Consider the following 26318-nt stretch of genomic DNA (forward strand, 5'->3'; position numbering starts at 1 on the left):
ACCTAGGCCAGAAGGAGATTTAAAAGAGTACGTACAGAAGCAGTAGTTTTTTATTCATTAGATAGTGAGTTACAGAGAGCAACAGTACTTTGCAGATTTGTCTTATGCTCAATAGAAGGCAAATGCTGTCCATGTGTTATGAAAAATAAATGGAATACAGGTAGGGTAGACTCAAGTCAGGTAGGTATATACTAATTGGTGAGATGGGAAATGATCTCTGAATTGGTCCTAAAATTGTCTCTGTCACTCTTCTTCTTTGTTACCACTTGTGATTTTTCTTAGGTCACTGGACCTATTTGGGCTGGGGAGACCAACAGAGTACGTAAGAATTTGAATAACTTATAATTTTCTTAATTTTACCCTTTAACATACTCCCTCTGACTGAAGCTGGATATTCATGCATATAAGCATATATAATGCCATTCCCTCCTCTTCCTCTTCTTGAAGCTCACGAGAGAATTTGCTGCAGTGGAAAGTTATATCCTTTCAGGCTGATTTCCTGAAGACTTTGTGTCTGTGCATGTGCATGCGTGTGTGTGTGTATGTGTGTGTGAGAGACAGACAGACAGACAGAAAGAGAGATGGAGAAATTTCACAGTTTCAATTATAATCCTGACAGGATCTCCTGATTTATCTTCCCCAGCGACTAGTGCCATCAGCCCCTCCTTTGGCCTTTTAGCTAAGGGGCACAATGACTAGCAGGAGAAATCATTCTAGGAGAGGTCATTGGTTTTGTGATGTGAGCAAGAGGCTGGGGACATGGTTTGACTTTCCTTGAAGCAGTCTAGCTAGGCTAGAGGCCACCTTTGTTGTTGAGCTTAGAGAGTGGGCTCTCTCTAAGAACTTAGAGTTATTTTTAGCAAGAGTCATAGCCCTAGGCTGGCATTACTGGCTGTGTTACCTGGGCTGATGAGAGGTGGACGGGTTGGTAGAGTGTCAGTGATTAGGTATCCAGTAGTTGCTAAGAGGGGCCAAATTTTGTTCTGTCACTATAATTTCTCATGGAGTATGTACTTTCTATGATTTGAATCCTGAGTATTTGCACCAGGAAACTATGCAAACACAGCCTGAGAGAGCTCAGATAATTAAGGTTTTCGAGTAGAAAGAAGTAAGCCATGAAAAGAAAGAAGTTTGAATTTTCATTCCTTCTCTGATAAAGTTTTGCCTGTATTCTGTATTTAAAGATGGGGACTCTATCCGGGAGCACCACATACTGGAGAACCTCACTGTTCAATACATCATTCAGTTTTGTTTGAGTGCCTACTGTCTGCCTGAGGCTCATCTCTGTCCCAGCCTACTCTTTCACGTTTATTTTTGTCATTTCCCTTTCATGTCCTTTTATGTACTTGCTAAATGAGCTATAAAATGTTTCCAAAAAATATATACATAGCCTTTAAAAATATATATGACCTTTTACATATATATATATATATATATATATATATCCTTTCCCATCACTGGACCTTTACTCATGCCATTGCTTTTCTCCAGATTCTAGAAGGCATTTCCTGTCACCCACATCTTCACCTATTAAAAACCCACCAGTCTTTCAGAGTCATATCTTCCTTAATGATTTCCCTATACATTTTAACAGGAAGTGATCCAACCTTCAACTCATATAGCATTTGGTTTATACTGTTCTCATGATAGATACTTCCTTGTATCTGTATCCATATTTTCTCTCTCCTATTAGACTGACTCTCTACTCCAAGTCTTCTGTGTTGTTTAGCCTTGCAGCTGGTGGACACAGTAAATATTTGAATGAGTAAAATTTCCCAGCCTTTTAATTTCAAAGGGCTTTTCAACTTTTGCCCTCAGACTAGCTCACAAGTCCTCTGTAAGCTGAATAACCAAACCTGTTCTCAGTGTCTCTTTCTCAGGGAAACCAGAAGTTTTCTGTTCTAGGTGAAATGGTTCTGTGCAGTAGCAGGTGGAGCCAGTAAGAGATCATTGCTGGGACACTGAAAGCACGATGCTTTCACGCAAGCCTTTTCTGTCATTTCCCTTTTCAGTTTCTAATCAGCTTTGGTGGTGCCAGGACGTTTCCTTTCTAAGGAAACTGGGGATGGTGTAGGGGGAGAAAAGCTGGCTTTTGCCCTTGACCAACCATTTTTCTGCTCCTATCCTTTGTCTCACCTCACTTCCTTGTATTTCCCTTCTCCAATCTCCTCCTATTTTTCATACCCTCTTTTCTTCTGCTCCCGGCTTCTTCTTTATTTGCCCTTTATTCCTTCAGCACAGAAGTGTGTCAGCCTTTAGGAATGTTTTGGAATACCCCTCCCCTTAGCTTAGCAAAATAAAGCCGATCATTATTTAGGAGTCATAGGTCAGATGCAGTGAGGAAGGGTCTCTCCAGGTAGTTTCTGGCTCAAGATACAGGGCTCCTAACTCTGGCTGAACTACCCTCTCCTGGCCTCACAGTCAACAGGATTGTCTATCACTGCTGCTACTTTGGAGACTCCATCTTGAGTCTCTGGATGATATACTAATAGCACAATCTCCTGCTGGAGTTTAAGTAAACTTTCGGCTTTGTCTGCTTGGTTGCCCCTGCCCCCTCATCTGTATGCATGAATAATCCAGCACTGACTTCTTCACACTTACTCCTTCTGTGAGTTCAGAAAGAATTACGTCTGAATGGCATACTGGTTTTTGTCCCTTGATCCTTTCTAGTCATCAGCACAACCAATGCATCAAGGTCTAAAATCAGTACCTCCAAAGTCTTTTCCCTAACGTGTAATCAGAGTGCTTTGTAAACAGAGTGTTTTCTATCCCCATGTTTGACTGGTATTGTTCCTGACCATTTGAAGATTAGCCTTTCTCATACTGATTTTTTTCCCCCTGAAGTTCTGATCATTTCACCATTCCTTTCTTTTGTTCATGTGTTACCTTAAACTTAAGTGGGCAAAGCTCATAAGATCTTATTACCCCTACTCCCAGCTGTAACCCCAAGCAGTGTCTGGAACCCACATGTTCATGTTCCCTGTCTTTTAGTGGGATTATCTACCAAGTTGTCTGATGTTGAAGCCAAGGGGCCATTTCCCTGTTACCTTCCATTTGTCCCCAACTTTTATCATTTCTGTCTGTTTTTTCTTCCTCTAGTTCATTAACTCTCTTCTGTTTCCATTGTGTGGATATATGTTCTTATCTCCTACATGAGCTATTGTAAAAGCGTAATTTTATGGTCATTAGGAGGCTTCTGCTGCCCACATTGCTACCAAGATTTTTTAAAAATTACTAAGATGAGTCCATCATCTGCTTAAAGCGTCTACATTTGGGGATGGTGAATGTTCCTTTTCCTTATTGTGAGCCAAATAGAAACTTGGCAAGAAAGAACATATGGGACCTTATTAATTATACACATATGGGTATCATGTCAGAAATGGCTTCTGTGGAAAATAAACTACAAAACACTGTTAGGTTGAACTCCCTTTCAACAGTGTTGCATATTTTTATTTTTGCTTGGAGCAAGATTTGTAACTCTGGTAATTTTAGCTAACACCAAGAAAAAAATGGCCAGTCAGGTGCTAACTAGAAAAGCAGAAATAAGTCTATGAAATTGTGGTCACTGCTATTAGATAAATTGGCTGCTTTGTCAGTAAGACCCCATTGGCCATGAATGTGTTTTCCTCTTCTTCTGAGGAAATGGGATGAAGGCTTGGGATGGGAATTCTGAGCCCAGGGTATGGGTGCTCAATAGAAATTATTAGAAAAACCCAGTGTTACAGCGAGACAGTAAGACTGCTGCTGTTCTCTGCTGCATACAGAACTGACTTCTAAGTCTTGACTTTGACCTTCTTGATTTCCTGTACCAGTTTCCAATGGTGGACCTGCTTATTTGACTCAACAATGTATTTTTAAAGTCTGAAAACATCATGCTAACTTTAAACAAAAATTTCGCTTTTCTAAGAGATGGAAAAACTGTTTCTTCCCCTTTTGCCCCATTTTGATAATAGTAGAGCACCAGAATCTATTTAAGAAATTTAAAAGCAGGTTTTCATTAAGGTTACAATAGCTTAGAGAAACAGAATTGCAGAAAATTCTGCATTGGAAAAATGCCACTTGGAACTCCTCTGAGAATCAGCACTAAAATTAAACCAACTGTCTTATCTTGTTAGAGAAGGAGAGAGACTTGTGGGTATTGAGACAGTTTTTTGCATGACTTTAAGGTCACTGTGCTCATGGGCAGCTCAGCTTGCTCTTGTTCTCAAGGCTCGGGCTTTTGGCTTCCTATGTTGGAAGCAGAAAAGAATTCTAGAGAACTGAATAAAGCTGGGGTACTTTGATTGACTGTGCTTATTCCACAGCTTTCGAAGATCCTGACAGTGCCGTGGATGACCGAGACAGTGACTATCGCAGTGAGACCAGCAATAGCATCCCGCCTCCTTACCATACAACTGCCCAGCCCAACGCCTCTGTGCACCAGTTCCCAGTGCCTGTGCGATTGCCGCAGCAGCTGCTGCTTCAGGGCAGTTCCCGGGACTCTTGCAATGACTCTGTGCAAAGTTATGACCTCGATTATCCAGAGCGGCGGGCCCTCAGGTGGGTGTTGGGAACAAAACATTTTCTCTTCCTAGTATGCAGGTCCCAGGATGCAACTGACATCAAGGATTTGGGTACCTGAGGTGATAGAGGAAATATAGCAGTACGGTGGATCAACCTACAGCCATTTTATGTAGAGTCTCAGTCTTTTTTTTCCCTCTTCTTTATAAAGTTCACATGTATGCATGGGATGGTGGCTTAGTCATTAAGTTGTGTCCAACTCTTGCGACCCCATGGATTGTAGCCCACCAGGCTCCTCTGTCCATGGGATTTCCCAGGCAAGAATACTGGAGTGGGTTGCTATTTCTTTCTCTAGGGGATCTTCTGGACCCAGGGATCAAACCCAGGTCTCCCACATTGCAGGCAGATTCTTTACCAATTGAGCCACCAGGGAAGCCCACATTTATGCATATCCATCAGTAAGAGTTTTCTTTATCATCAGCAGATGAGGGCAGGCGCACTTGGGGTGGATGGCTGAAAAAAACCTGCTCACCTCTTTGCCCAGCCCAGTGACTTTCATATACCTTTCATTGAGATTAAAAAAAAAAATCACAGATGTTAAATGCTTGGGTAATTCATCCTACCTAAATATTTCCCTGGGAATGTCAGAAGAAAACCAATATGATCTCACTATAGCAGATACAGTATTTTTGCTGGAACTTAAAAAAAAAGCTTTTTATTTTTCTTAAATACATAAAACATTTAATGTAAAAGTATGTTAAGGTACAATATAATACACAGCAAAGAATTACCCACCCACACCTGTTTGTCTTCCTCTATTGCCTCCTCTTCCTGCCTCCTAGTTCTCTACCACCCTTGTTTCTTATGCACACTTCCATAGACCATTGTCATATACTTAAGAGCATAAAAGCAAATACATACATATATACTCCCTACTCTTCCCCAAACTTAAAAATATACTTAAAATTTAGAGAAATAATGTATACTTCTCATATATTCACATAGCCTAGATTCATTAGCTGTATTACCATTCTGTCACGTTTACTTTGTCTCGTTCTCTCTAATATACATTCATATATACATACGTTTTTTTGTTTTTTGGCCATGTCTTAACAATTTGTGGGATCTTAGCCCCAACCAGGGATTGAACCCATGTGCTTGGTAGTGAAAGCATGGAGTCCTAACTGCTGGACTGCCAGGGAAGTACCACACATACGTTTTCTTTTTTTCCCCGAACCATTTGAAAGTAAGTTGCAGATACCAAGTTACTTTACCAGGAGGTACTTCAGTGTATAACTCCCAAGAAAAAGGACTTTCTTTTACATAACCATAATATTATGATCACACTCAAAGAAATTTAAAGATACAATATTATTTAACATCTAGACCATATTTAAATTTTTTCAGTTGTCCCAATAATGTTCTTTATATATATATATGCTGCTGCTGCTAAGTTGCTTCAGTCGTGTCTGACTCTGTGCAACCCCATAGACGGCAGCCCACCAGGCTCCTCTGTCTCTGGAATTCTCCAGGCAAGAATACTGGAGTGGGTTGCTATTTCCTTCTCCAATGCATGAAAGTGAAAAGTGAAAGTGAAGTTGCTCAGCCGTGTCCGACTCTTCGCAACCCCATGGACTGTAGCCTTCCAGGCTCCTCCATCCATGGGATTTCCCAGGCAAGAGTACCGGAGTGGGTTGCCATTTCCTTCTCCTGTGTGTGTGTGTGTATGTATATATATATATATATATATCTTTTTTTTTTTCTTTTTGATGCAGGATCCAATTAAGGAGTATGGTGCCTTACATGTGGTTTCCCTGTTTCTGTAGTCTCCTATAATCTCACAAAATTCCCTTACGTTCTTATTTTTAATCTTTTGAGACACTAACATTTTTTGAAGAGTCCAAACCAGTTTTGAGAATGCCTCTTAATTTAGTTTGGTCTGATTGTTTTTTCAAGTTTATAATCAGGTTAAATATGTTCGACAAAAACACTACATAGACGTTTCCTTCACAGTGCATCAGCAGTCACATTTTACTTTGTCTCATTATTGTTGACATTTAATTGGATCTCTGGGTTGATCTGGTATATATACCAGATTTCTCTAATGTAAAGTTACCTTTCTTCTTTGTAATTGCGGATCTCTGGGATGATACCTGAGATTGTGAATATATTCTGTTTGTTCAACAACCTTTTATCTATTGATTTTAGCATCCATTGATAATTGTTTCCTGAATCGATATTTCACTGGTTGGAGGTTAGTTTTTTGAAAAGCCACTCCAATTTAGCTTATACTTTTGGTTGCTGAAATTGACTATATTATAGGATGATCTAAGAGTTTTCCCCACCATATCAAACTGGTGAGTAAATATTCTGAACCTCAGATGGTCATATACCTGCTAGACAACATCCTAACTCTGTTTACTGTCATCTCTGAGAGTATTTTCAGTAAAATTTTATCGTGTAGAATTCTTACTGTTCACAATTTAATTCTAAAAAGAAGTGTGGCAGGAATCCTACTGAAGTTGGTCCCTACTTCTTGCTGGTTTATTAATTGCTTATTTTATTCATTTTGTTTTAGTTATTTATATTTTCTTGAAGAAAAAAACATAATAGCAAAAAGAAAATTGTTTTGGCTCTCTTTCCCCTCTGTATTTACAAGCGTTGAGTGTGCAGGCCAGCAATAATAATGGCACATCAACTTGAATTATGACTGCAGTTGTCCAGAAGAATATGTAGTTTACCTGCTCATTACCCTGTTATCACTGATGTAGTAACACTTGGAAGAGCATTAGTATTGTACTTTAAGTTGTAAATATTTTTCCTAAAATTTTTCTTTAATTGATCACATATAAATTTGCTTAGTTTTCTGTATCAGTATATGAAATGAGGTTAAAGAGTAAATATTTTATCATCTCCAGCAAAGGAGATGTTAACATGATTTTTAAGTAAACTTGTATTACAGACATTTTTAACTTAAATTTTTGACTTGATTTTTCTTTAAAAATTTTTTGAAGAAATTTTATCACGTTTGGTTTTCAAACTTCTATTACTGTAAATACTAAGTTCTTGGAAATAGTCTAAGACCTTAAGTTAGAGCTTTTAAGGAAGAATTTAAAATCCTCAATTGAACCAACAGTTTGTAGTACCTTCCAGTAAACAAGAAATGTAAAAATAAATAGTTTCTATTACCACAGCCATGGCTATTGACTGATTTATGTTGGAATGATAAAGACTTCTTCTAGGATGGAGTTAGTTTGACTTTTTGAGAATATCTGAGAGTAATGAAACTTCATATTTTATGTGTATATATATATATATATGTATACACACACATATAAACACACACACACACACACATATATATATGTATGTATAAATTGGTTTCCCTCACTCAACCAAATAATGGGAATAACCAGAATGATGGGTAATGTATGTATATTGTATAAAAATGCATAAATGGAGGTTTGAGAATGGTGTTGGACTTTGTGAGCTATTATAGAGCCAGCATATCTCTAGTGTTGAGGGGTGTCAAAGAATATCCGTCTCACTCTTTATGGCTCTTTAGTGGCTAAGTGACACTTTGATGTTGTTTCTGTTTCCTAAATAAATGCTATCAGATGTTAGATCTATAAAAGAACGCATTGAGCTGACAAACTCCTAGTCTACAGGCCTTCTCTACACCCCCACCTTGGTACACAGGAAATAGGCAGTCTTTAACTTAAGGGAAAGAAAGTTTGGCTGTCTTCTGTATTCACTGACTGAAGTTGAACATGTAGCTGCTGATTCTGTAATCAGTATAGCGAAATATGTTCATTTCACTGTGATCCTCAATGCATATAGCCTTTAGGTTTCACAAATGACAAATTATGATATTTTAAATTTCTCTTTTTGGTACTGTAACAAGGTTTGACTTATGATAGTCAAAGATTTTTATTATATTTTCTACATATTTTTCTTTTAAAAGTAGTATATTTGACCATATTCTTGACTATATTGCCTAAAATACAACCTTTAGCAAGTTAATAGCTTGGTGGCCTCTCAGACCCAAATTCATTAGCAAATTTAGATTTCTTGATATCCCTTGATATATGTTCATGGGATATGTAACAGTTCTAAACTTTGGCATTGTAAATACATTCTAAATATTGATGGAATATATTCTTATTATTTGCTTCTTCCTTTCTTAGAAAACAAAAGGATCCTAAGTAGTTAATGGTAACAAGTGAAGTATTTTAAAGTTGTTATAGGTAGTCTTTCTCTGATGTGGAAAAAACTTTTTGACTATGTTGTTATAATATGGAATTAAGAATGTGTGGATTTCCTTATATCTTTTCAGTCTGAATGGTTTTTATCAGATAGATAATTTTACTAATTTTAGTTTTCTCATCGAATATGTACTAAATCTTACAATTTTTTTTTCTTTTCCCTGTTTCTCCTTTTTTTTCTTGCCTTACTGTTCCTCCATTTTTCTCTTTACATCAGACAAGGCTTTCAGGCTCAAAATGACAAAATTAGAATTATTTCATCTTTCTCTGATGTTGACTATGAAGAGCAAGAATGTATATATAAGGAGGTAGAGGGGGAAATGTCTCAAGAGTTTCTAAAAGACAGTAACATAAAGGAAGCAGAGGTAAAAGAAGTGAGAACTCTTTTAAAAACTGATAAATATTACAACCAACAAATACAACCAAAGTACAAGAATTCAAAAAAGGCACCATCTCAAAGCCAAGAGACAGAATTCTCTGCTGCCTTTACTTATGACCTTAAGTTTGAAACACCTGCTTTCTCCAGATATCCTCAGAAATATGATACAATAGATAGGAGAAGGAAAAAGACACCCTTGTATAGTCATTTTGAAGACAGTGAAAGAAGACACTATGATGATAAATTAGGAACTAAGACTAACTTCAAAAGTACATATCCTAACACTGGAAATTGTGACTTTTGCCACATTGAAAAGAAGGAACAAAACTACACAGTTTTGCATCCCTACAAAAATGGATTTGTGGTTAAGAGTGGCAAGTGGACCACTAACTTAGAAAATCATGATTTTGGTCTTCCTGGTTGTTTTAAGAACTATGAAAAGTCATCTGACTTAAACCAGCATATTACTAATTTCACTCCATTAGATATTCTTGAAGATTCTACCAGCAGTACTTCTGATGAACTTCTGGGTTCTCCTGTTTCTGATAAGCAGGAAGGTTTGCTCTCACCAACGTGTCATCTATCCAATGTCCATCATATTGGAGGTTTTCCAGAAGACTATTATAGAGCAAATCCTGCATTCCCATCCCAAAGGATGAATTGTGATACAGACACACTTGGAGATCTGTCTGGGTGCCCCACGGAAGAGATGACCCCTTCCTGTGTTGAGGAACCCAAGGAGGACTATGTTGATACAATGGATGAGCTTCAGTGTTTGGTAGAAACAGTGTCAGAATATTTAGCAGAGAAGGAAGAGGAGATTAATAAATTTGGTTCTCTTTCAGAAACTAAAAAAACACTTAAACATAATAGTATTATTAATAATGCAGAAAAGAAAATGCCTGAGGATCAAATACCATCTTCAAACCTTGTCAAGAACGACAAGGACAAGGCCGTCTCTTTCCCTGAGCTGAATGGAGTGAAATGTGCTGTTGGTTCTTTATTTAGTTCACTCTCAGAAAAGGTGGGTTCAGGCACAAAGCAGCTAACAACCTCTGTGGAAAAGCTGGTTCATTTAGTTCCAGAGAAAACAGAAACTCTCAATCAAACAGGGGTGAGTAATTCACCATCTAGACCCAGAGCCACGTCAGTATCAGAGAAGGATCTTTCCATACCATCTCCATCTCTGATATCTTCTCAAACAGTTGACAATAAGGACTTTTGCAAAGTGGACAAAACTTCTGAAAATGAGCACAAAGACAGTACAACTGGAAATTTAAACTCTCAGGATCCAACGGAAACTATTGGAAGGGACTTGGCTCCACAGAATCAGAGTTCGGTTATAAAGTCTGTTTTCAGCATGCTAAATCCGTTAAAGATTTTTTCGGAAAAGGATGAAACCAAAAACGATGATGACCAGAGCAAGCCAATGAGAAAGGAAAACTTTGTTGCATGTGATTTGGGGTCAAATCAAAGGGAAGATACACTTGGCAATAACAGTAGCATTGTCACTTTAAATAGGAGTGATGGAGAAACTCCTCACCACCAAATGCCCCTAAGTGAGGATTTGTTGTCTTCTAACTCAGCCTTTGAACCTTCTAACTCAGCTCTTTCTGCAAGTAAGAAACATGATGGTGCAAATCTGTTGGAAAGAGAACCCTGTACAGATCTGTCTGTGTTACCAGAGCAACCAAAAATATGTGTCAAGGATACTTTGGAACATCCTTGTGTAGCTGGGAGTAGAACTGCAAATAAAGAGGCATCTTCAGAGCCATTAGAGGAGAACAAAATTACTACTGGTGATGATTTCCTGGAGCCACTCAGAAAATCTTTTAGCCAGTTTTTGCTCACTTCCCCTGAGACCTGTTCAAAGAAGACTTTGTCAGACTCTATGAAAATTCACCAGTTGAAAGAAGATGGATGGGAAAGGGACCCTAAGAAAGATGGATGTTCCTTTTCCTTTAGTGGAAAATTACATATTCCATTTCTCAAAGTTGTTAGTCATTCTGAAAAGCAGCAGGATTTAAAAGAGAAAGGAAGCATGTTCCCTTTGTTTAAATTTTCTTTTACTGACAGCCATAAAACTGCCAATGACCAGAGTTTTCATGGCTCAGCAGTAACCACTGATGAAGAGGTCCAAAGAAACTGCCATGCAAATGCCAAACTTAGTTCAATAAAATCCAATTCAGTTCCAGATATTCATAGTAATCTAAGGAAATTTGGTGATATAAAGACATCTAGTGAGAGTGGCCAAATAAATACTTCTGAAGATGCCGCACTTGCTAAAATAAAGTGTGATTTGGCTCCAAATATAAATAGTAATCTTGGGAAATTTGAGAGTATAGAGGAATTAAACTCAAGTGACCACACAGCAGTTGAAAACTGTGAGAGAGATACCTTAAACATTCCTGGAGATGTGTCCAAAGAACATATACCTTCAGATTCTTTAGAAGAAAGTAAGGCTCTTAAACAAGTGACATCCTTAACAGTACCAGACTCTTCATTAGCATTTAGTTCTACCATTTCAAAACCCACCTTGCTTAATGAAACAAGTGATGACAAACTTGTAGACAAAGCTTCTGAGAAAAGAACCCAAGGAGGACTCTTTTCTAGCCTGTTTAACAGGTTTTCTTCTTTAGAAAACTTGTCTAATCAACAAGAATTAAATGTGAAAAAAGATGACTCTCCTCACAGGAGTAATACCCCAAGCTTATTCTCTGGAATATTTAACTTGATATCCAGTAGCAGTGTGACTGATTCTAAACCAGATGAAGCAAAGTCCACGTCTTTAGGTGACCTAAAAGGTTTGAATGGAACTAAACATTTATCCTTGGATGAGATCCCTGTTACTTCATGTGTGACTTCTGAAAACCAGAAGAATCGTGAAAAACAAGAAACTTCTGGCTTTATAAAAACATGCTTGACTTTACCTAAAGAAGACATTCCGTTATCTGATGCCGGGGTTGACAATCATTGCCCTATTACGTGGAAAAACCAGCAAAGTGAAAAGAATTGCCCCTCTTCTGCAAACAGTGTACTTCACTGCACTCCAGTTGCACAGCAGGACCTATCAGAGAAATCTTTGCCTACAAGGCAGATACCACATCATGTTCTTGAGGCAAAACTACATGAAAATCCTAACAAGTCAACTTCACCTATACTAAATACTAATATTCTTAGTCATTCAAATCACTATCAGTCTTTTGAAGACATGGACAGTCCTTTCTCTTCTGACTGGGATTCTGATATAAAAGATTTCTCAAAAAATTCCAGAAAAATTCAGCCGATTTATTATGTGTTGAATCAAAATACATTTCCATCAACCGATGTTTTCTTGTGGCCTGACTCAGAAAACTCCGCAATAAATTTTTGCCAAAAAGATCAAAATGCAAATATCTTGGAGGGGAGAACAAATCCAAACAGTGTCATTTGGTGTGACTTACCATATGAATCATTCAACCAGTTAGCATTTAATGAAGATTACTTATTAAGAGGTGATACGTGGGCAGCTAACTCATTATATGGAAATTCTTGTTATTTTCCAATTAATGAGACTGAGAATTCACTAGAAGAATTACCCATTGACTTAAGTTGTTCTTCAGGTTATGAGAAGAGTACACGCCCCATAGTTGATCTAGATTCATCAAGAATGGATGAAAATTTTATTTTTTCAAGTGTTGGTTATGAATATCAGGAATGGTTGTCATGTCTTGAAAATGGAATGTGGTGGCCATCAGAGGATGGAGATTATGGATATTTTATGTTCCATGATGGCCAATATATCTATTTTTTCCTTACTGATTCTACTGGGCAGTATGCATATTTATTTATACCTGATTTTTCTTATGAAGAATATTTGAATTGTAACTTACAAAATGTGACCAATGATCTGTCAAGTATTATGTTGGATGATTGTACTGTTTCTGCGTATAGTTTTAAAGTACTTGACAAGGAAGATGAATTACTGTGGTATGTTGAAGAGGAACCAAATGATGACCCACTTGATTTATCTGTAGTTTTGCCAAGAAGTGAGGGACCAGTGTATCTAAATTTAGGAACCTTTTCACAAGTACTTGAGTCAAATTATGACCAAAGGAATCAACCATTAGATTTTTCAGGCTATAATCCTCAAAAGTCTGAAGGAGATTTTGTAGCTTTTAAAGAAAGGCTGTGTGGTTCTGAAGACTCTGAATGTACGTTCGATCTCAGAAATCAGCCCCAAACTATTGGTAATCATGTCTTAAATAAAAATGAAATTATAAAGGGAGATAAACATCAGCCTCTCTCGAAGGATTCATCAGTTAACCTTTCTAGTTTCCATTGGATCCAGTCTTCTTCTGAAGAAGCTTCCTTTTCAGAAGATAAGACTAACAAATTTCCTGAAAATAATACTAACATCCCACAGCAAACAGAAGAGGTGTCATCATTGAACGAAGTGACTTCGTTATTTTCTGCTTTGGGTGCTTCAATTGGAAATACTTTGAATTATGATAAGAGTGAAACCTTAAAGTCATCAGCCACACAGAAAAGAGATCAGCAGTCAAACTTAGCAGAGGTAACAGATGACAGTCTTCAGTTATTAATCTCAAGTAAGCAACTCGAGAGTAACTCTCAAAATGAGGAAGAAAGTCTTCTCAAGAAGGATTCAGAGAGACAAATAGTATCCAGTGTTCAGCAACTAGAATTTACTAAAAATATGAAGAAAGAATCCCCTTTAAATAAAAGCATGCATGTGAAAAAGCAAAGTTTGTTAAAACCTGTTTTTCAGGTAAGCCAAGCAACTCCTCAGGATAATTCAGATATAGAAGATGACAAGATGATTAAAGCTGACTCTGTTTCAGTTTCCCATGTATCACAATTTAGTAGGAATGAACACAAGAACTGTGAGCCTCCCCAGGACCAATCTTCCAAAGAGTCTGAGAGAACATTATTTAAAAGCGCACTGAAACTCTTTGGCCGGGAAGAAGACCCTTCAGTAAGTGCAACGGCAAATGAGAAGCAGGCATCTGGATTTCTGAACCTGTTTAAAACCCAAGTAAATAAAGAAGGATCACCAAGTTTAGAAAAGAATAATAATAAAAGTGGAAAGATATCATCTCAGGAAAAGAATGAATCTCCTGGTGTTTCAAATTTTTTTGGTGCCCTAGGGGATTTCTTTAAAAGCAGTGTGTCTCCTATACAAACAACTGAAAATGTGGCTGTTTCTTCAGTGACTAATAAGGAAGAGGTCAAGTCTAGTCCTGATGCCACACATCTAGCTAGACAGGATGTTGGGAACTTTCCTGCTGCACCAGTTTCCTCTAGAGGGAAAGTTCGAGTTAGAGGTCTGAACAAGCAGACTACCATTGATGATAGTGAGCTAAAGGAACCAGCAATTAAGGAGATCAAGGGTGATCATTTGACTGAAGAAGAGGTACCCTCCAGAGACCACCTAGCCTACAAGTCACCAAATTCATCTTTCTCAACAGGTTGTTTCAAAGACTCTTCCAAAGATTCTTCAGTAGAAACCAGTGGTATGTCTATAGTGACAGAAGTCCCAAGAAGTGATAAAATATCTTTAGATATTCCGAGCAGAAGAAATTCAAATGAACAAGATCATTTTTCTGACAAAGACCACAGTTTTTCAACTGCCACAACATCTCCCTCCCAACCAGAATTGCCAACAAGAAAGAGTATATTTTCTTTCTTGACTGGATCTGAAAAATCTGAGAACAGAGCCTCTACTGCTCTACCCAGAACCAAATCTCAAGCAGAAGGGCTATTCACACTTCCTTCCTTTTTCCCCACTGCTAACTCAGGCAGCAAGAAGGATGCCTCTCCTAAAAGCTCTTTCAGTTTCTTCAGCTTGTCCTTTTTGGATGAAAAGCAGCAGAGTCCTGGGAAAAAACAGAGCCTTTCAACTACTGCTCCAGTGACTTCCCAGCCCTGTAAGAAGCCAAGTGTTTTTGTGGACATGAGTGGTACAATAACTAAAGAAGGTTCTAATGGCAATGGAGATAGCATGGTCCAGGAGGTAGTTCATGACCAGCAAATGGCTCCTTGTGTTTCCATTAGCAACACTGCTGAGGTTATCTCCGTTGCAGATGAGCTCAATGTAGAGGAGAATGATCCAGGAAAACTAGGTTCCAGTAATGGACCAGGGACATCTTCAGATTTCCAGATAAATCAATCACAAAAAGGCATTGTTCCTCATTCACCAGGATTTCGGGTACAGACTGAAACAGTGCTCATTGGTCCAGAGACCCTTGAGATATCTACCCACGAAGAAGAAGCTTTTATACAAGAAGCATCCATGAGTGACTCACTGGCCAGCTCTTTTTCACATGATAGCCATTTGGTTGAAAAGCTCAACAATTTAGACACTTGTACTAACTCCCACCAAAATGAAAGATTTACTAGTGACCCATTGAACTTACCATTAGAAAAGGCCTCTGATGAGGTCTTAACAAAGATCCTGGAGCCAACTTCTTCCTCTGTGGAGCCAGGAGGTACATGGCACCTCCAGAGTCAAGGTGCAGATAAAGAGGAAGACAAATCAGTGTTGGACTCTTCAGTAGAAATGCTTTCGGGGTTTGTGACCAAAGTGAAATCTTTCCCTGGGTCCTTAATTGAACCTCCCAAAACATTCTCTGGACTTTTCTCTTCTCCTAAACCTTCAAAGAAAAATTCTTTTTTCTCTCTTTCTTCTGGTACATCATCTCAGCCTCTTAAAGGTGAGTTATTTGGAATTTTTAAAAGTCCCAAACCAGAGGCAAGCAAACAAGAATCATCTATTCTAGCTACTGCATTGCTTCAAAATGGTAGTCCCAGAGATACTGTAGGATCAGTACCTCCAGAAAGTTTGTGTAAAGAAGTTACCTTGGGAGCACTCAATTCAGAATCTATGGTCAGTGACTGTGGAATGACTGTGGTTAGTGCAGAGTCAAACTTGGAGACCTTGACAGATGACCCTAAACTAACAACTGAAATGGAAAACAATAATATTCCAGACAATATTCCAGAATCCCAACATTCTGAAACAATTGAGGGTGCATCTTCTTTCTCAGGGGATGATACTGGGCAAGGAATATTGTCTCTGAGTGATGAAGGAGACATGGGGATGCTGCAGGCTACAGACACAGAGACATCATGGGAATCAGAGCATATCCCATTGCCAATACAGTTGCATCCAGATCCTACCTGGATTGCCAAAGAGCTTCCTCCTCCAGTTCAGCCACCTCTTCCTCTTGAGCCAAAGCCAGATATTCAATCCATCTCTGCAAACCAAGACTTCTTAGAGCTACAGGCAGCCAGTTCACTAGAAACAGCACTGTTCAATGAGGCAAGTGTCAGCCAGAGTGCCACAGCAGAAACCCAAGGGTACATTTCTCACCCTCCATTGGAGGAACCTGTGCTTTGTGCCAAAGAACATTGTGAGATACTTGATGCCCCGAAAGACTCACCTGCAGTCCCCCAGGAAGCAGAGCAGCCAGGTCCTCCTTTTGAAATCCCAAACATGACCAGTTGGCCAAAGCTCCATTTCCCATCTTCTGCTGCTGACTACGGGAAATCACTGAGCTCTTTCTTCTCCTCACCTTCCTCCACTGGCAGTAGAGCAGCAGAGACTGGTTTAATGTCCAGTTTTAAGAAATTGTCAACTCTCTTTGAGGGAGGTAGTGAGGGGAAGGGTAGTAGCGTAGAGGCAAGCGATTCAAAACTAAGGTTTGGAAAGAAGCTGGATCTTTCATTTCCATGGCCGAAAGAGAACAAAGGGGACTCTGAACAAATGCCTGCAGAATCCTCCTCTCCAGCTTTGATTATAAGCAGTGATCAGGACCTTAAATCTGGTGAGACTGACAAAACTTTGGAGTCTTCTCAAATGTCTGGGGCCAGTGCTGAGCCAGCTAAGGTCTTGACTCAGCCCTCTAGGACCTCTGAGCAGCTGGAGGCCGGGCCGAGGCTATGTACTCAGGCGCTTTCAAGGCCTGGAGAAGTGGAAAACCAGCAAGAAATCCCAGCATCTGGAGAAGACAGGGATACCAAAGATAACCTCTCTGACCCCATCTGTCCTTCAGAGAGTCGTGAGGAAGAACACTACACTGTCTCTGAGCTACTTCAACCAGAAACACACGAAGAGGAGGCAGAGCCTGCTAACACTGGCTCTGTTTCAAATATACAGCAGCCAGTTACTCTGCTGGACATCAAGGAACCAAAGACCAGCAAAAGGCCTGTTCTCAACTAAAGCATCATAAATGATTTTAAGGAATTGACCATTTATGATGCAATGACTTAGTGGTAGCTTAAGCATAGCCTGCTTTTTATCCTCCTTGTGTCTTTCCCACCACCTGAGCTTCATGTTAATTAGACATTAAGTAACAAGAGATAATATGTGGATATTGTCATCTTTTCTCTCTACCAAATATAATTCACTTATTGGAACAATGTGCTTCCTGCTTAAAGGAAAGGCTAAGTTCTGGGATTTACTTACTCTGGCTTGCTCTGCCTTAAATAATGTAGAAGGGAGAAGGCAGGGCAAGAAGAGGCAGCAAGTCATTGAGTGGCATATATTATTAATAATTACAGCCACATGATAGGCTTGAATGCTTCCTTGGGCCTTGAACACCTGTATCTGTAATAGCTGGGGTAGATCTACTTTGCTTTGCTTTTCCAAGTCTTCTAAGATGCTTTCTTCAGTGGCAATGAGATTATTAAGTAAAATACAAAATGCAAAGGATGGCTTGGAATAATCTATACTGTATATCCTATTCCATATGGATTTGCATAGCTTCTTCCAGTTTCTGAGTTTTATCACCCATGAGACTGGTGTCTGTTAGGTGCTTTTGGTAGAGTCTCCCAGGAGCTCAGGGCTATCATTTGCTGTGGAACATTGTGCTCTATGGTGGAGCATTGTACAGGGTCCACCTGCAAAGAGTACTATTATTTCCCTTAAGAAGCAGCACCATACAGGACAGTTTAAGAGTGCTCCCTTGAGCACTGGCCCAAAGAAGTCCAAAGAGGTTGGTCAAATACTTTGGAGATTGTGTGTTAGGAACTACTCAGCACAGTGGCCTGGTACCTCTACTACTGCTATGGGATGAAAAATCAGAAATCAGCCTGGAAACACCAGATAATTGGGAGGAACCAGAGGGAAAATATCACTGGAAAACAATAAACATTAGCCCTTTAGTTAAAGTTTGACTCTTTGGCAAGGGAATTCCTTGTCTATTGTCCCTGCAGAAGTAAAATGAAGGGCCCCTGACTTGAGATGGAACTATCCAAATCGGGCTAGGATAGGTCTTATAGATCATCCTCAAGTCCCTCTATTTTGAATAGGACTGAATCCTTAAAATTCAGTATATGGCTCAAGGGAGTAACTTCTGAATGCTATTCTTTCTATACAGTCACGATTCACTGCCACTTTCTCTATACCTCTTATACCAGGAGAACAAATTTCCTTTCCCAGGTATGGGAATTCAGATGGTTGAGAGAGGGTGTTGTGCTGGTCTCTTTTCAGGAACAAAAATGCATTAATGTGGCCCTGACTTAGATCTTGGAGTTGGACTTTGTCCATTTTGTCCAAAACTGAGCCATGACCTGAGAGGAACTCAGTTATAGATGGCTCTGGGACACTTCGTATGCTGCCAGGGATACCACGGTAACATTCATGACAATGAGACCATTCCCCCTGAGGAATTTCTTTGTCCTAGCCTCTATTTGGCTTCCATTACCTTGTGCAGATGGTTGAGGGACAATTGAAGGAACATGTTCACTTTCCTTTGCGCATTCTGAGGAACAGACCTTTATATTTCCAATTGGAGAGGAAGAAAAGAGTTCTCAATTTAATGGGTAACAAAAAAAGGCAGTAGAGTTCATCCATCCATTTTACTTCATGAAAATTAGAAAACTTTGATTATAGCCACTGGACAGGTTTTTTTTTAAGAAATTCGAGTAGAGAATTTTAGGCATAAACAGACTATTTGAATAATTCTTAATCCTACTTACAAAATAGCACATTAAGATAAAGAATTCTTCAAAGTCAGTTGCAGGGTTGGGGGTAACTGCTCTTGGAGAACCCAGCATGCTGTGTTGTTTTTCCTTGTTGTGATTTTGCTGAATACAGCCTAGTTCTTCTAGAATGTGAACTTTGCTCCTGTCTTCCCAGGAACCTCCTGTTTGTGATCCTTGCACTGATAGAATCATTATTTCCTTGATTCATCCATTACTTTGTTCCAGTCTTTAGTTTGTATTTATTTATTTATTTATTTATTTTTAGTTTGTATTTATTTACTAATCTATCCTCCTCTCATTCTCACAGCCCCACCAGCAGTAGTAGGTATGGCTCCTCCTGTAACGTGAGTCAAGGAAGCTCTCAGTTAAGTGAACTAGACCAATGTCATGAACAAGATGATGACCGTCGGGAGAGGGACTCCATTCATTCCTGCCACAGCTCCGGTAGCCTCTCCAGAGATGGCCAAGTGGATTTTGGAGAACAAGAGAAAGCCTTGGAGGTGACAGGTGAAGAGGAGAAGGGGGCAGTGTGTGAACCCAAGGAGATGAAAGAAGATGCCACAGCCCGTCCACCCCCAGATATGGTGCTACACAGAGACCTTGTCCGAGGCCCCCAGGAAAGGTAGGTCGTGGCTGCCTTGAGGAGCTCATATGGTTTCCTCAGTACCTGCCCTGTGGTACTGCTGACAGAATGCAATTGCTCTGTTTCCCTGCAGCTGGGTATGGTTGTGATCAGGATACTGAGGCTTATCTCTGCACTGCTTCCATTATTTTCTGGTGTAATTACCAAAATATTTCAAGGATCTCTGAAGAACATTGTAGCTGCAGTGTACCAGGCCTTCTAGAGTCTGTAGTTCTTGGCTTACTAGTTGACCCCACATATGACAACCTCTGAGTCTGGAACTGACCTGAGCCCTGCAGGTTATTTCATTCAGAGGAGCTGCTTCGAATAAAACAGACTTCCTAGCCTATTAATGTTTAAATTTTTTTGGTGAACATTGTTTTTCTTTTTTGTTTTTTTCCTTGACTAAGCTGGGAGACAGTTAAAGAACCAATCTAGAAGACAGATCTAAATCACCCTTCTGTCTCCCTGGGGCCTAGCAGTATGTCTGGCAGTTGGTACCCAGAAGAAGGAAAATTTTAAACTTGTCCTTTTAACAGTCACATAATGAAGCTTAGTACAGAGTTTGAGTATTGTTATTGTTGAGCTAAATTGGTCAGTGAGTTGCTGATAGGTTGGGGCAAAGCAGGGTTTCTTAGTCTTGGCACTATTAACGTTTTTAGCCAGATAATTGTTTCTGCGTTTTTTTGTTTTGTTTTGTTTTTGATATTTTAGCTACATTGTGCAGCATGTGGTATGGTTCCCTGACCAGGGGTCGAATTCAGGCTTCCACAGTGAAAGCACCGAATCTTAACCATTAGGCCATCAGGGAACTCTCCGAGCCAGATTATCGTTTGTTATGGGGAGCTATTGTATGCTTTGTAGGATGTTTAGTGGCATCCCTGGCCTCTGCACACTACATGTCTGTAGCAGCTCTCAGTGTGACAACCAGACATGTCTCCAGATATTATTGCCAGAGTTCTCCTGAGGGGCAAAGCTGTCCTTAGTTGAAAACCACTGGAGTAGAGTGAAAAGAGCTGGGTGTGACTTAAATTCTCAAATTTCAAGGTCATAGCAAGATCAGAGCAGTGAACACTGATTACATGGTAAAAGTTAGAAAACAGTTGATGCCTTTACTGTACCACTCAAAGGTAGAAACTTATTTTCTGTTTGTTTTCCTGATTTTTAATCATCTCTGGTGGCTCATCTAGTAGACAAGACATCAGAGAGACTGAGTTCTGGACCAGCTTTTATTTTAACTGGACTGACGACTCACTAAAAGATAGCTCTTTGTAGACCTTGGACTTTAAAGATGCTCTTGCCTGGGTAGAGTTCTTGGTCAAGCAGCAGAAGTGCCTGTCCTTCTTTCATGGCTTTGTCGTCCCAGATCCTAGCTGTGCAAATGACATCCAGGCTGGTTTTAGAAGTGCCCACAGATGTTTTAAAACAACTGATGCAGTTAAGTGGCATCAGTGCCTAGCACATATTTTGTGTGTCTGTATGGTGGTTTCTTGTTTACTGCCTTGGCAATAGATGCCAGTGAGTGAGGGGAGATGCATCATCACCAAGAATAAACCACTATTCCACAGGTAAAACCTAGATGATGATTTGTTTAATATAGGCTAGTGTTTCTGCCTCAGAGCTCCTTTGTTATGTGTATTGTTCCTTGCACTTAGGATGTTCCTGAGGCAGCTCAAGGAGCAAGATCACAGCAGGAGGTTGGCTCTGCCTTTTTTCTTAGCACTTTGTTGTAGACTAGGAATTGATAGGCCTTCCAAAATACTTAATGGAGTAGGAAGGGTTTGTAGGAACAAAATTCTGCCCCAAGGATGGTTTGTAGAACCCCCAAGGGAGAGTGGTGATTTTGAGAGGTAGGGGAGAGGTTTACTCCACACCCCTCTGCATGGTTTCCATGTTAGTCACTGACTTAGGGCCCTTGTCACTGCTTTTAGTATCCTGACCCCTAACTGTTCCAGTGAGCTGCCTCATCAGGTGAGTAGAAAAAGGGAAAGAAAGAGAGGGAACAGATGAAAAGCTAAAAGCAATTGTCACTTTAAAGAGGAATTTTTTTCACGTTGGATGTTCAGGATATGCTGTTTTAATGGCTTGAATCACTAGACAAGTATAGGCATGAATACAAAGCTTTTAATTTTAGGTATTTAGCAGTTTTGACTTGAGCACTGTCATCTTGTGGCATGGGCTTATTTTTAAGGAACATTCTTTTCTCTGTTACAAGTTTTCGTGAGGAGACTGCATCTTCGCCATTTACCCAAGCCAGAGCGCACTGGATCCGAGCAGTTACCAAGGTTCGACTCCAGCTGCAGGAGGTAGGAAGTCTGTTGTTCTGGTTCTAGCTGGGACAGTTTTTCCTTTGAAATTGGGAGACATATGGTGCTGAAGAATCAGCCAGTGATTAGTCATATTATAGTGTGCTTTTGGGAATGCATGACAAGTAAGCTAGAGCCTTAAGAGATGGGGAGGTAGCTGTTGACTTCCTTCTACCCTAAATAATGGAACTCAAATAGACCTAGTGGGTTAAGAGCCTAAAGGTAAAATTAAATGCTGTTTTTGGTACTACTGTCACCTGTGAGGCTATTTCAAGTTTAGGATAGGAGAATATTTCAGGGCCCCTTAGGGTTAGTTGTTGTTTCCTTTGGCCAGCCAGTTCAAGTGCCACTGTCTGACTTTTACAGGGCTGGAAATTTTACTCAGAAATTTCTGTGGACTCCCCTAATTTAAGGTCCAAAACATCAACACATTAATATCTAAACTAATGTAAAAAAGTAAAAATAGAAATATTTTTCATTTTCAATGTTGCAAGTTTGGAGTATCTTTGTCTGTGTTTCAGTGGTCAGTCTTCAGGCAGAAAGGTGGTTTTTAAATGACGACAGGTGGCTGTCAGTAGTATAATACCTGGCAGATGTTAAAAATGAAAGCATGCTTACTTGTGTAAACAACACTTTAAAAGTAATTTATTTTGAAATAACCTCAAACTTAAGAGAGAAGTTGACAAAACAGTAGTGTAAAGAACTCCCGTATCCTGCTGCCAAAGTGCCCCAGTTGTTGACATTTTATATTATTTTTGCTTTATCACCCTGCATCCATAATGATTAATCTTTTGCTGAACCATTTGAGCGAAAGGGAGAGACATGATATTTTCCTTTTTGTATTTTCCAAAAAGGCATGGCTGCTCTCCACTGTAACTAAGAAATCCACAATGACAACACTGTCATCAAAACCCCATGCAAATTTTGCCAACTATCCCAACAATGTCTCTTTTCTGGTCCAGGATACAACTCAGGCTAACATGTTGCATTTAGTAATCTTGTCTCTTAATCTCCTTTAATCTGAAACAGTTCTTGTTTTTGACAGATACTATAGGCCTTTCACTTTGTAGTCTTCACTTTGGGTCCATCTGGTGTTTCCTCATGTCCAGACTCAGGCCATACTTCCTTGGCAGGGATTACACAAAAATGGTATATGGGACTCTTTTTAGTGAATTGCATCAGAAAGTACACGTTGTCAACCTGTCCTACCCCTTATAATGTTAACCTTAATCACCTAGTTAAGTTTGTATCAATCAGATTTCTCCACTGTTAGGCACCATTTTTTCTTGGCAACTCATAAATGTTTTGTGGTTCAGTACTCTGAGATGATGCCAGTATCTCGTTCTCATCAAATCTCCATGTACAGGCCAAGAATCCATGTATGACTCTTGTCTGAATCTACCAACACAAACGCTGGTTGCCAAATGGTAACTTTCTATTTCCATTATTCTTTCTACATTCGTTAGTTGGCATACTACTGTAAGGAAGAGATTTCTCTTTTTTTATCAGTTTTTTATTACTAATTTTTCAAAAGTAAGGGTCTTATAATTCTTATAATAAAGGAAAATAAAATAACCTCCATGTAGAAGAAGAGTTCTGAATGAGAAAAACAAGAACGTATTGGAGCAGTTTGTTAACGCTTTTTAAGAGGCAATTCAGAGTCTCTCAAGAATAGCTAAAAACAGTTGCCAAAGCTTGGAATCATCTAGAGAAAAGCATGGTTTATTTAAGAGTAACCAAGAATGATTGCAACTTAATGAATATTGAAACAGTAGTAAATATATTCTTAACACAGGTCATGTAACTGAAAGCTGATTAGGTGTGGCCAAGAGGAGGAAGGGAAGCCAGAGTTTAAAGAAGGATCTGATAACAGCTGAAGATAGAGGCAGAAGTATACCATTTATACTTAAGATGAGATTTGCTGACAGATTGATTGAGGTTGTGAGACAGTAAGAAGTTAAGTATGACACCAAGGATTTTTTTTCTGAGTAATTGAAAGTTCCACCTATCTGCCCTAAGATAATAATTTTTTGTTGGTTTCTTATTATTATAGAATTTCCCTATGTAGGTATAAGTAAATATGAATTATATTCTAATCCCTCCTTTTTTCTTTACCAAAAAAAAAAAAAAGATTTATTATACACACAGGGAATATCTTGTTTGTTCAGTTAGAGATTCTTCCATATTAGCTCTAAGAGAACTTTTTTCTTTTTAAATTGTTGCATAATATTTCATTGTATGAATGAACTACAGTATTTAATTAATCTTCTGTTGATGTTCCTTTGGTTATTTTGGGTCATTTGCTGTAACAAACCATATTGCAAATGATTACCTTTTATATACATCATTTTGTTTGTGTTCAAATATATCTGAGAGGATATGTGTTTATAATTTCAATAAATATTGCTCTCCATTTATCAGTGTCTTAAAACAACAAAGGTTTATTTTGCTTATGCTTCTTATCATCCTGTATGTTGAGGAGTTCTGCTTTGTTATCTTCTGTGCAATCCAGGGTAAGTGATCAGCCAGCTTCTAGAACATTGCTGATATTGGTGGTAGAGGGAACGAAAAGATAACAAATGAAAGAGAACATAGCACATTACTCTTTGGCCCAGAAGATCCAGTATGTCACTTTTGCTCACATTTCTATGGCTTAACCAAATTATATAATTATATATAACTTCAAGCAAATGGTATACCTTGAAATAGATAGATTGGGATATTTGTGAAAAACTTTAATAACTATCCCAAAGTGTATCTGCCTTCCACCAACTTAAACTCTTACTAGTCATGTCATGACATATTGGGAATAAAAAAACCAGATCCTTTGCAGAAACAATTTGAAAAGCAATGATATAGACTATATTCTTTTCTGGTGCTACTTCTTTCCGTACTCTGTTTAGTCAACATTTCCAATATATAAAATCTTTTGTTTAAAGTACTTACTGTTTCCATACACAGAATACTCTTTCTCCTTATCCACGTCTCTAACTATTCATTCACATCTTTTATATCCAGTCAAGTGTCAGTTTTTTGGATAAAACTTCCAGACTCTGTGCATGGAGTAGACCCCCACCTGTATCCTTGGTTTTGCCTTTTGCAGTTTCGGTTACCTGTAGTTAGCCACAGTACAAAAATAATAAATAGGAAGTTCCAGAAATAATTCTTAAGTTTTAAACTGAATGCTATTCTGAGTAGTGTGATGAAATCTCATGCTGTCCCACTCCTTCTCATTCTGGATGTGAATCATCCCTTTGTTCAGCATATCCTACCCATTAAACACTTAGTAGCCATCTCAGCTCTCAGACTGACTGTCATGAGATGGCAGTCCTTGTGATCAGTTCAGTTCAGTCGCTCAGTCGTGTCCGACTCTTTGCGACCCCATGAATTGCAGCACGCCAGGCCTCCCTGTCCATCACCAACTCCCAGAGTTTACCCAAACTCATGTCCATCGAGTCGGTGAGGCCATCCAGCCATCTCATCCTCTGTCGTCACCTCTCCTCCTGCCCTCAATCCTTCCCAGCATCAGGGTCTTTTCCAATGAGTCAACTCTTCACATGAGGTGGCCAAAGTATTGGAGTTTCAGCTTCAACATCAGTCCTTCCAATGAACACCCAGAGCTGATCTTTAGGATGGACTGGTTGGATCTCCTTGCAGTCCAAGGGACTCTCAAGAGTCTTCTCCAACACCACAGTTCAAAAGCATCAATTCTTCGGCACTCAGCTTTCTTCATCGTCCAACTCTCACATCCATACATGACCACTGGAAAAACCATAGCCTTGATTAGACAGACCTTTGTTGGCAAAGTAATGTCTCTGCTTTTTAACATGCTATCTAGGTTGGTCATAACTTTCCTTCCAAGGAGTAAGCGTCTTTTAATTTCATGGCTGCAATCACCATCTGCAGTGATTTTGGAGCCCAGAAAAATAAAGTCTGACACTGTTTCTACTGTTTCCACATCCATTTGCCATGAAGTGATGGGACCAGATGCCATGATCTTAGTTTTCTGACCGTTGAGCTTTAAGCCAACTTTTTCACTCTCCTCTTTCACTTTCATCAAGAAGCTTTTTAGTTCTTCTTCACTTTTTGCCATAAGGGTGGTATCATTTGCATATCTGAGGTTATTGATATTTCTCCCAGCAGTCTTGATTCCAGCTTGTGCTTCTTCCAACCCAGCGTTTCTCATGATGTACTCGGCATGTAAGTTAAATAAGCATGGTGACAATATATAGCCTTGATATACTCCTTTTCCTATTTGA

The 26318-nt window shown here is 39.1% G+C and overlaps 1 protein-coding gene across 10 annotated transcripts in view; it reads left to right on the top strand.

The window, feature by feature from the left end:
• UNC13B (unc-13 homolog B) overlaps positions 1–26318 on the top strand; it is a 207791-nt gene that overhangs the window by 99000 nt on the left and 82473 nt on the right. For 9 of the 10 annotated variants that reach the window (XR_014058950.1, XM_081507735.1, XM_081507746.1 and 6 more), the window contains 3 exons: positions 4305–4539; positions 19439–19753; positions 21969–22059. Coding sequence is in view for 9 of the 10 variants with exons in the window: in XM_081507735.1 (XP_081363861.1) it covers positions 4305–4539; positions 19439–19753; positions 21969–22059 (641 nt within the window). In the remaining variant the exon portion in view is untranslated. Of the gene's footprint in view, positions 1–4304; positions 4540–9291; positions 17350–19438; positions 19754–21968; positions 22060–26318 lie in introns of all 10 variants that reach the window. The other variant, XM_081507724.1, reaches the window with a different exon arrangement.

The sequence above is a fragment of the Giraffa tippelskirchi genome, chromosome 1, assembly GCF_054371585.1.
Source record: "Giraffa tippelskirchi isolate mGirTip1 chromosome 1, T2T-mGirTip1v1.2.pri, whole genome shotgun sequence".
NCBI classification, from domain to species: domain Eukaryota; kingdom Metazoa; phylum Chordata; class Mammalia; order Artiodactyla; family Giraffidae; genus Giraffa; species Giraffa tippelskirchi.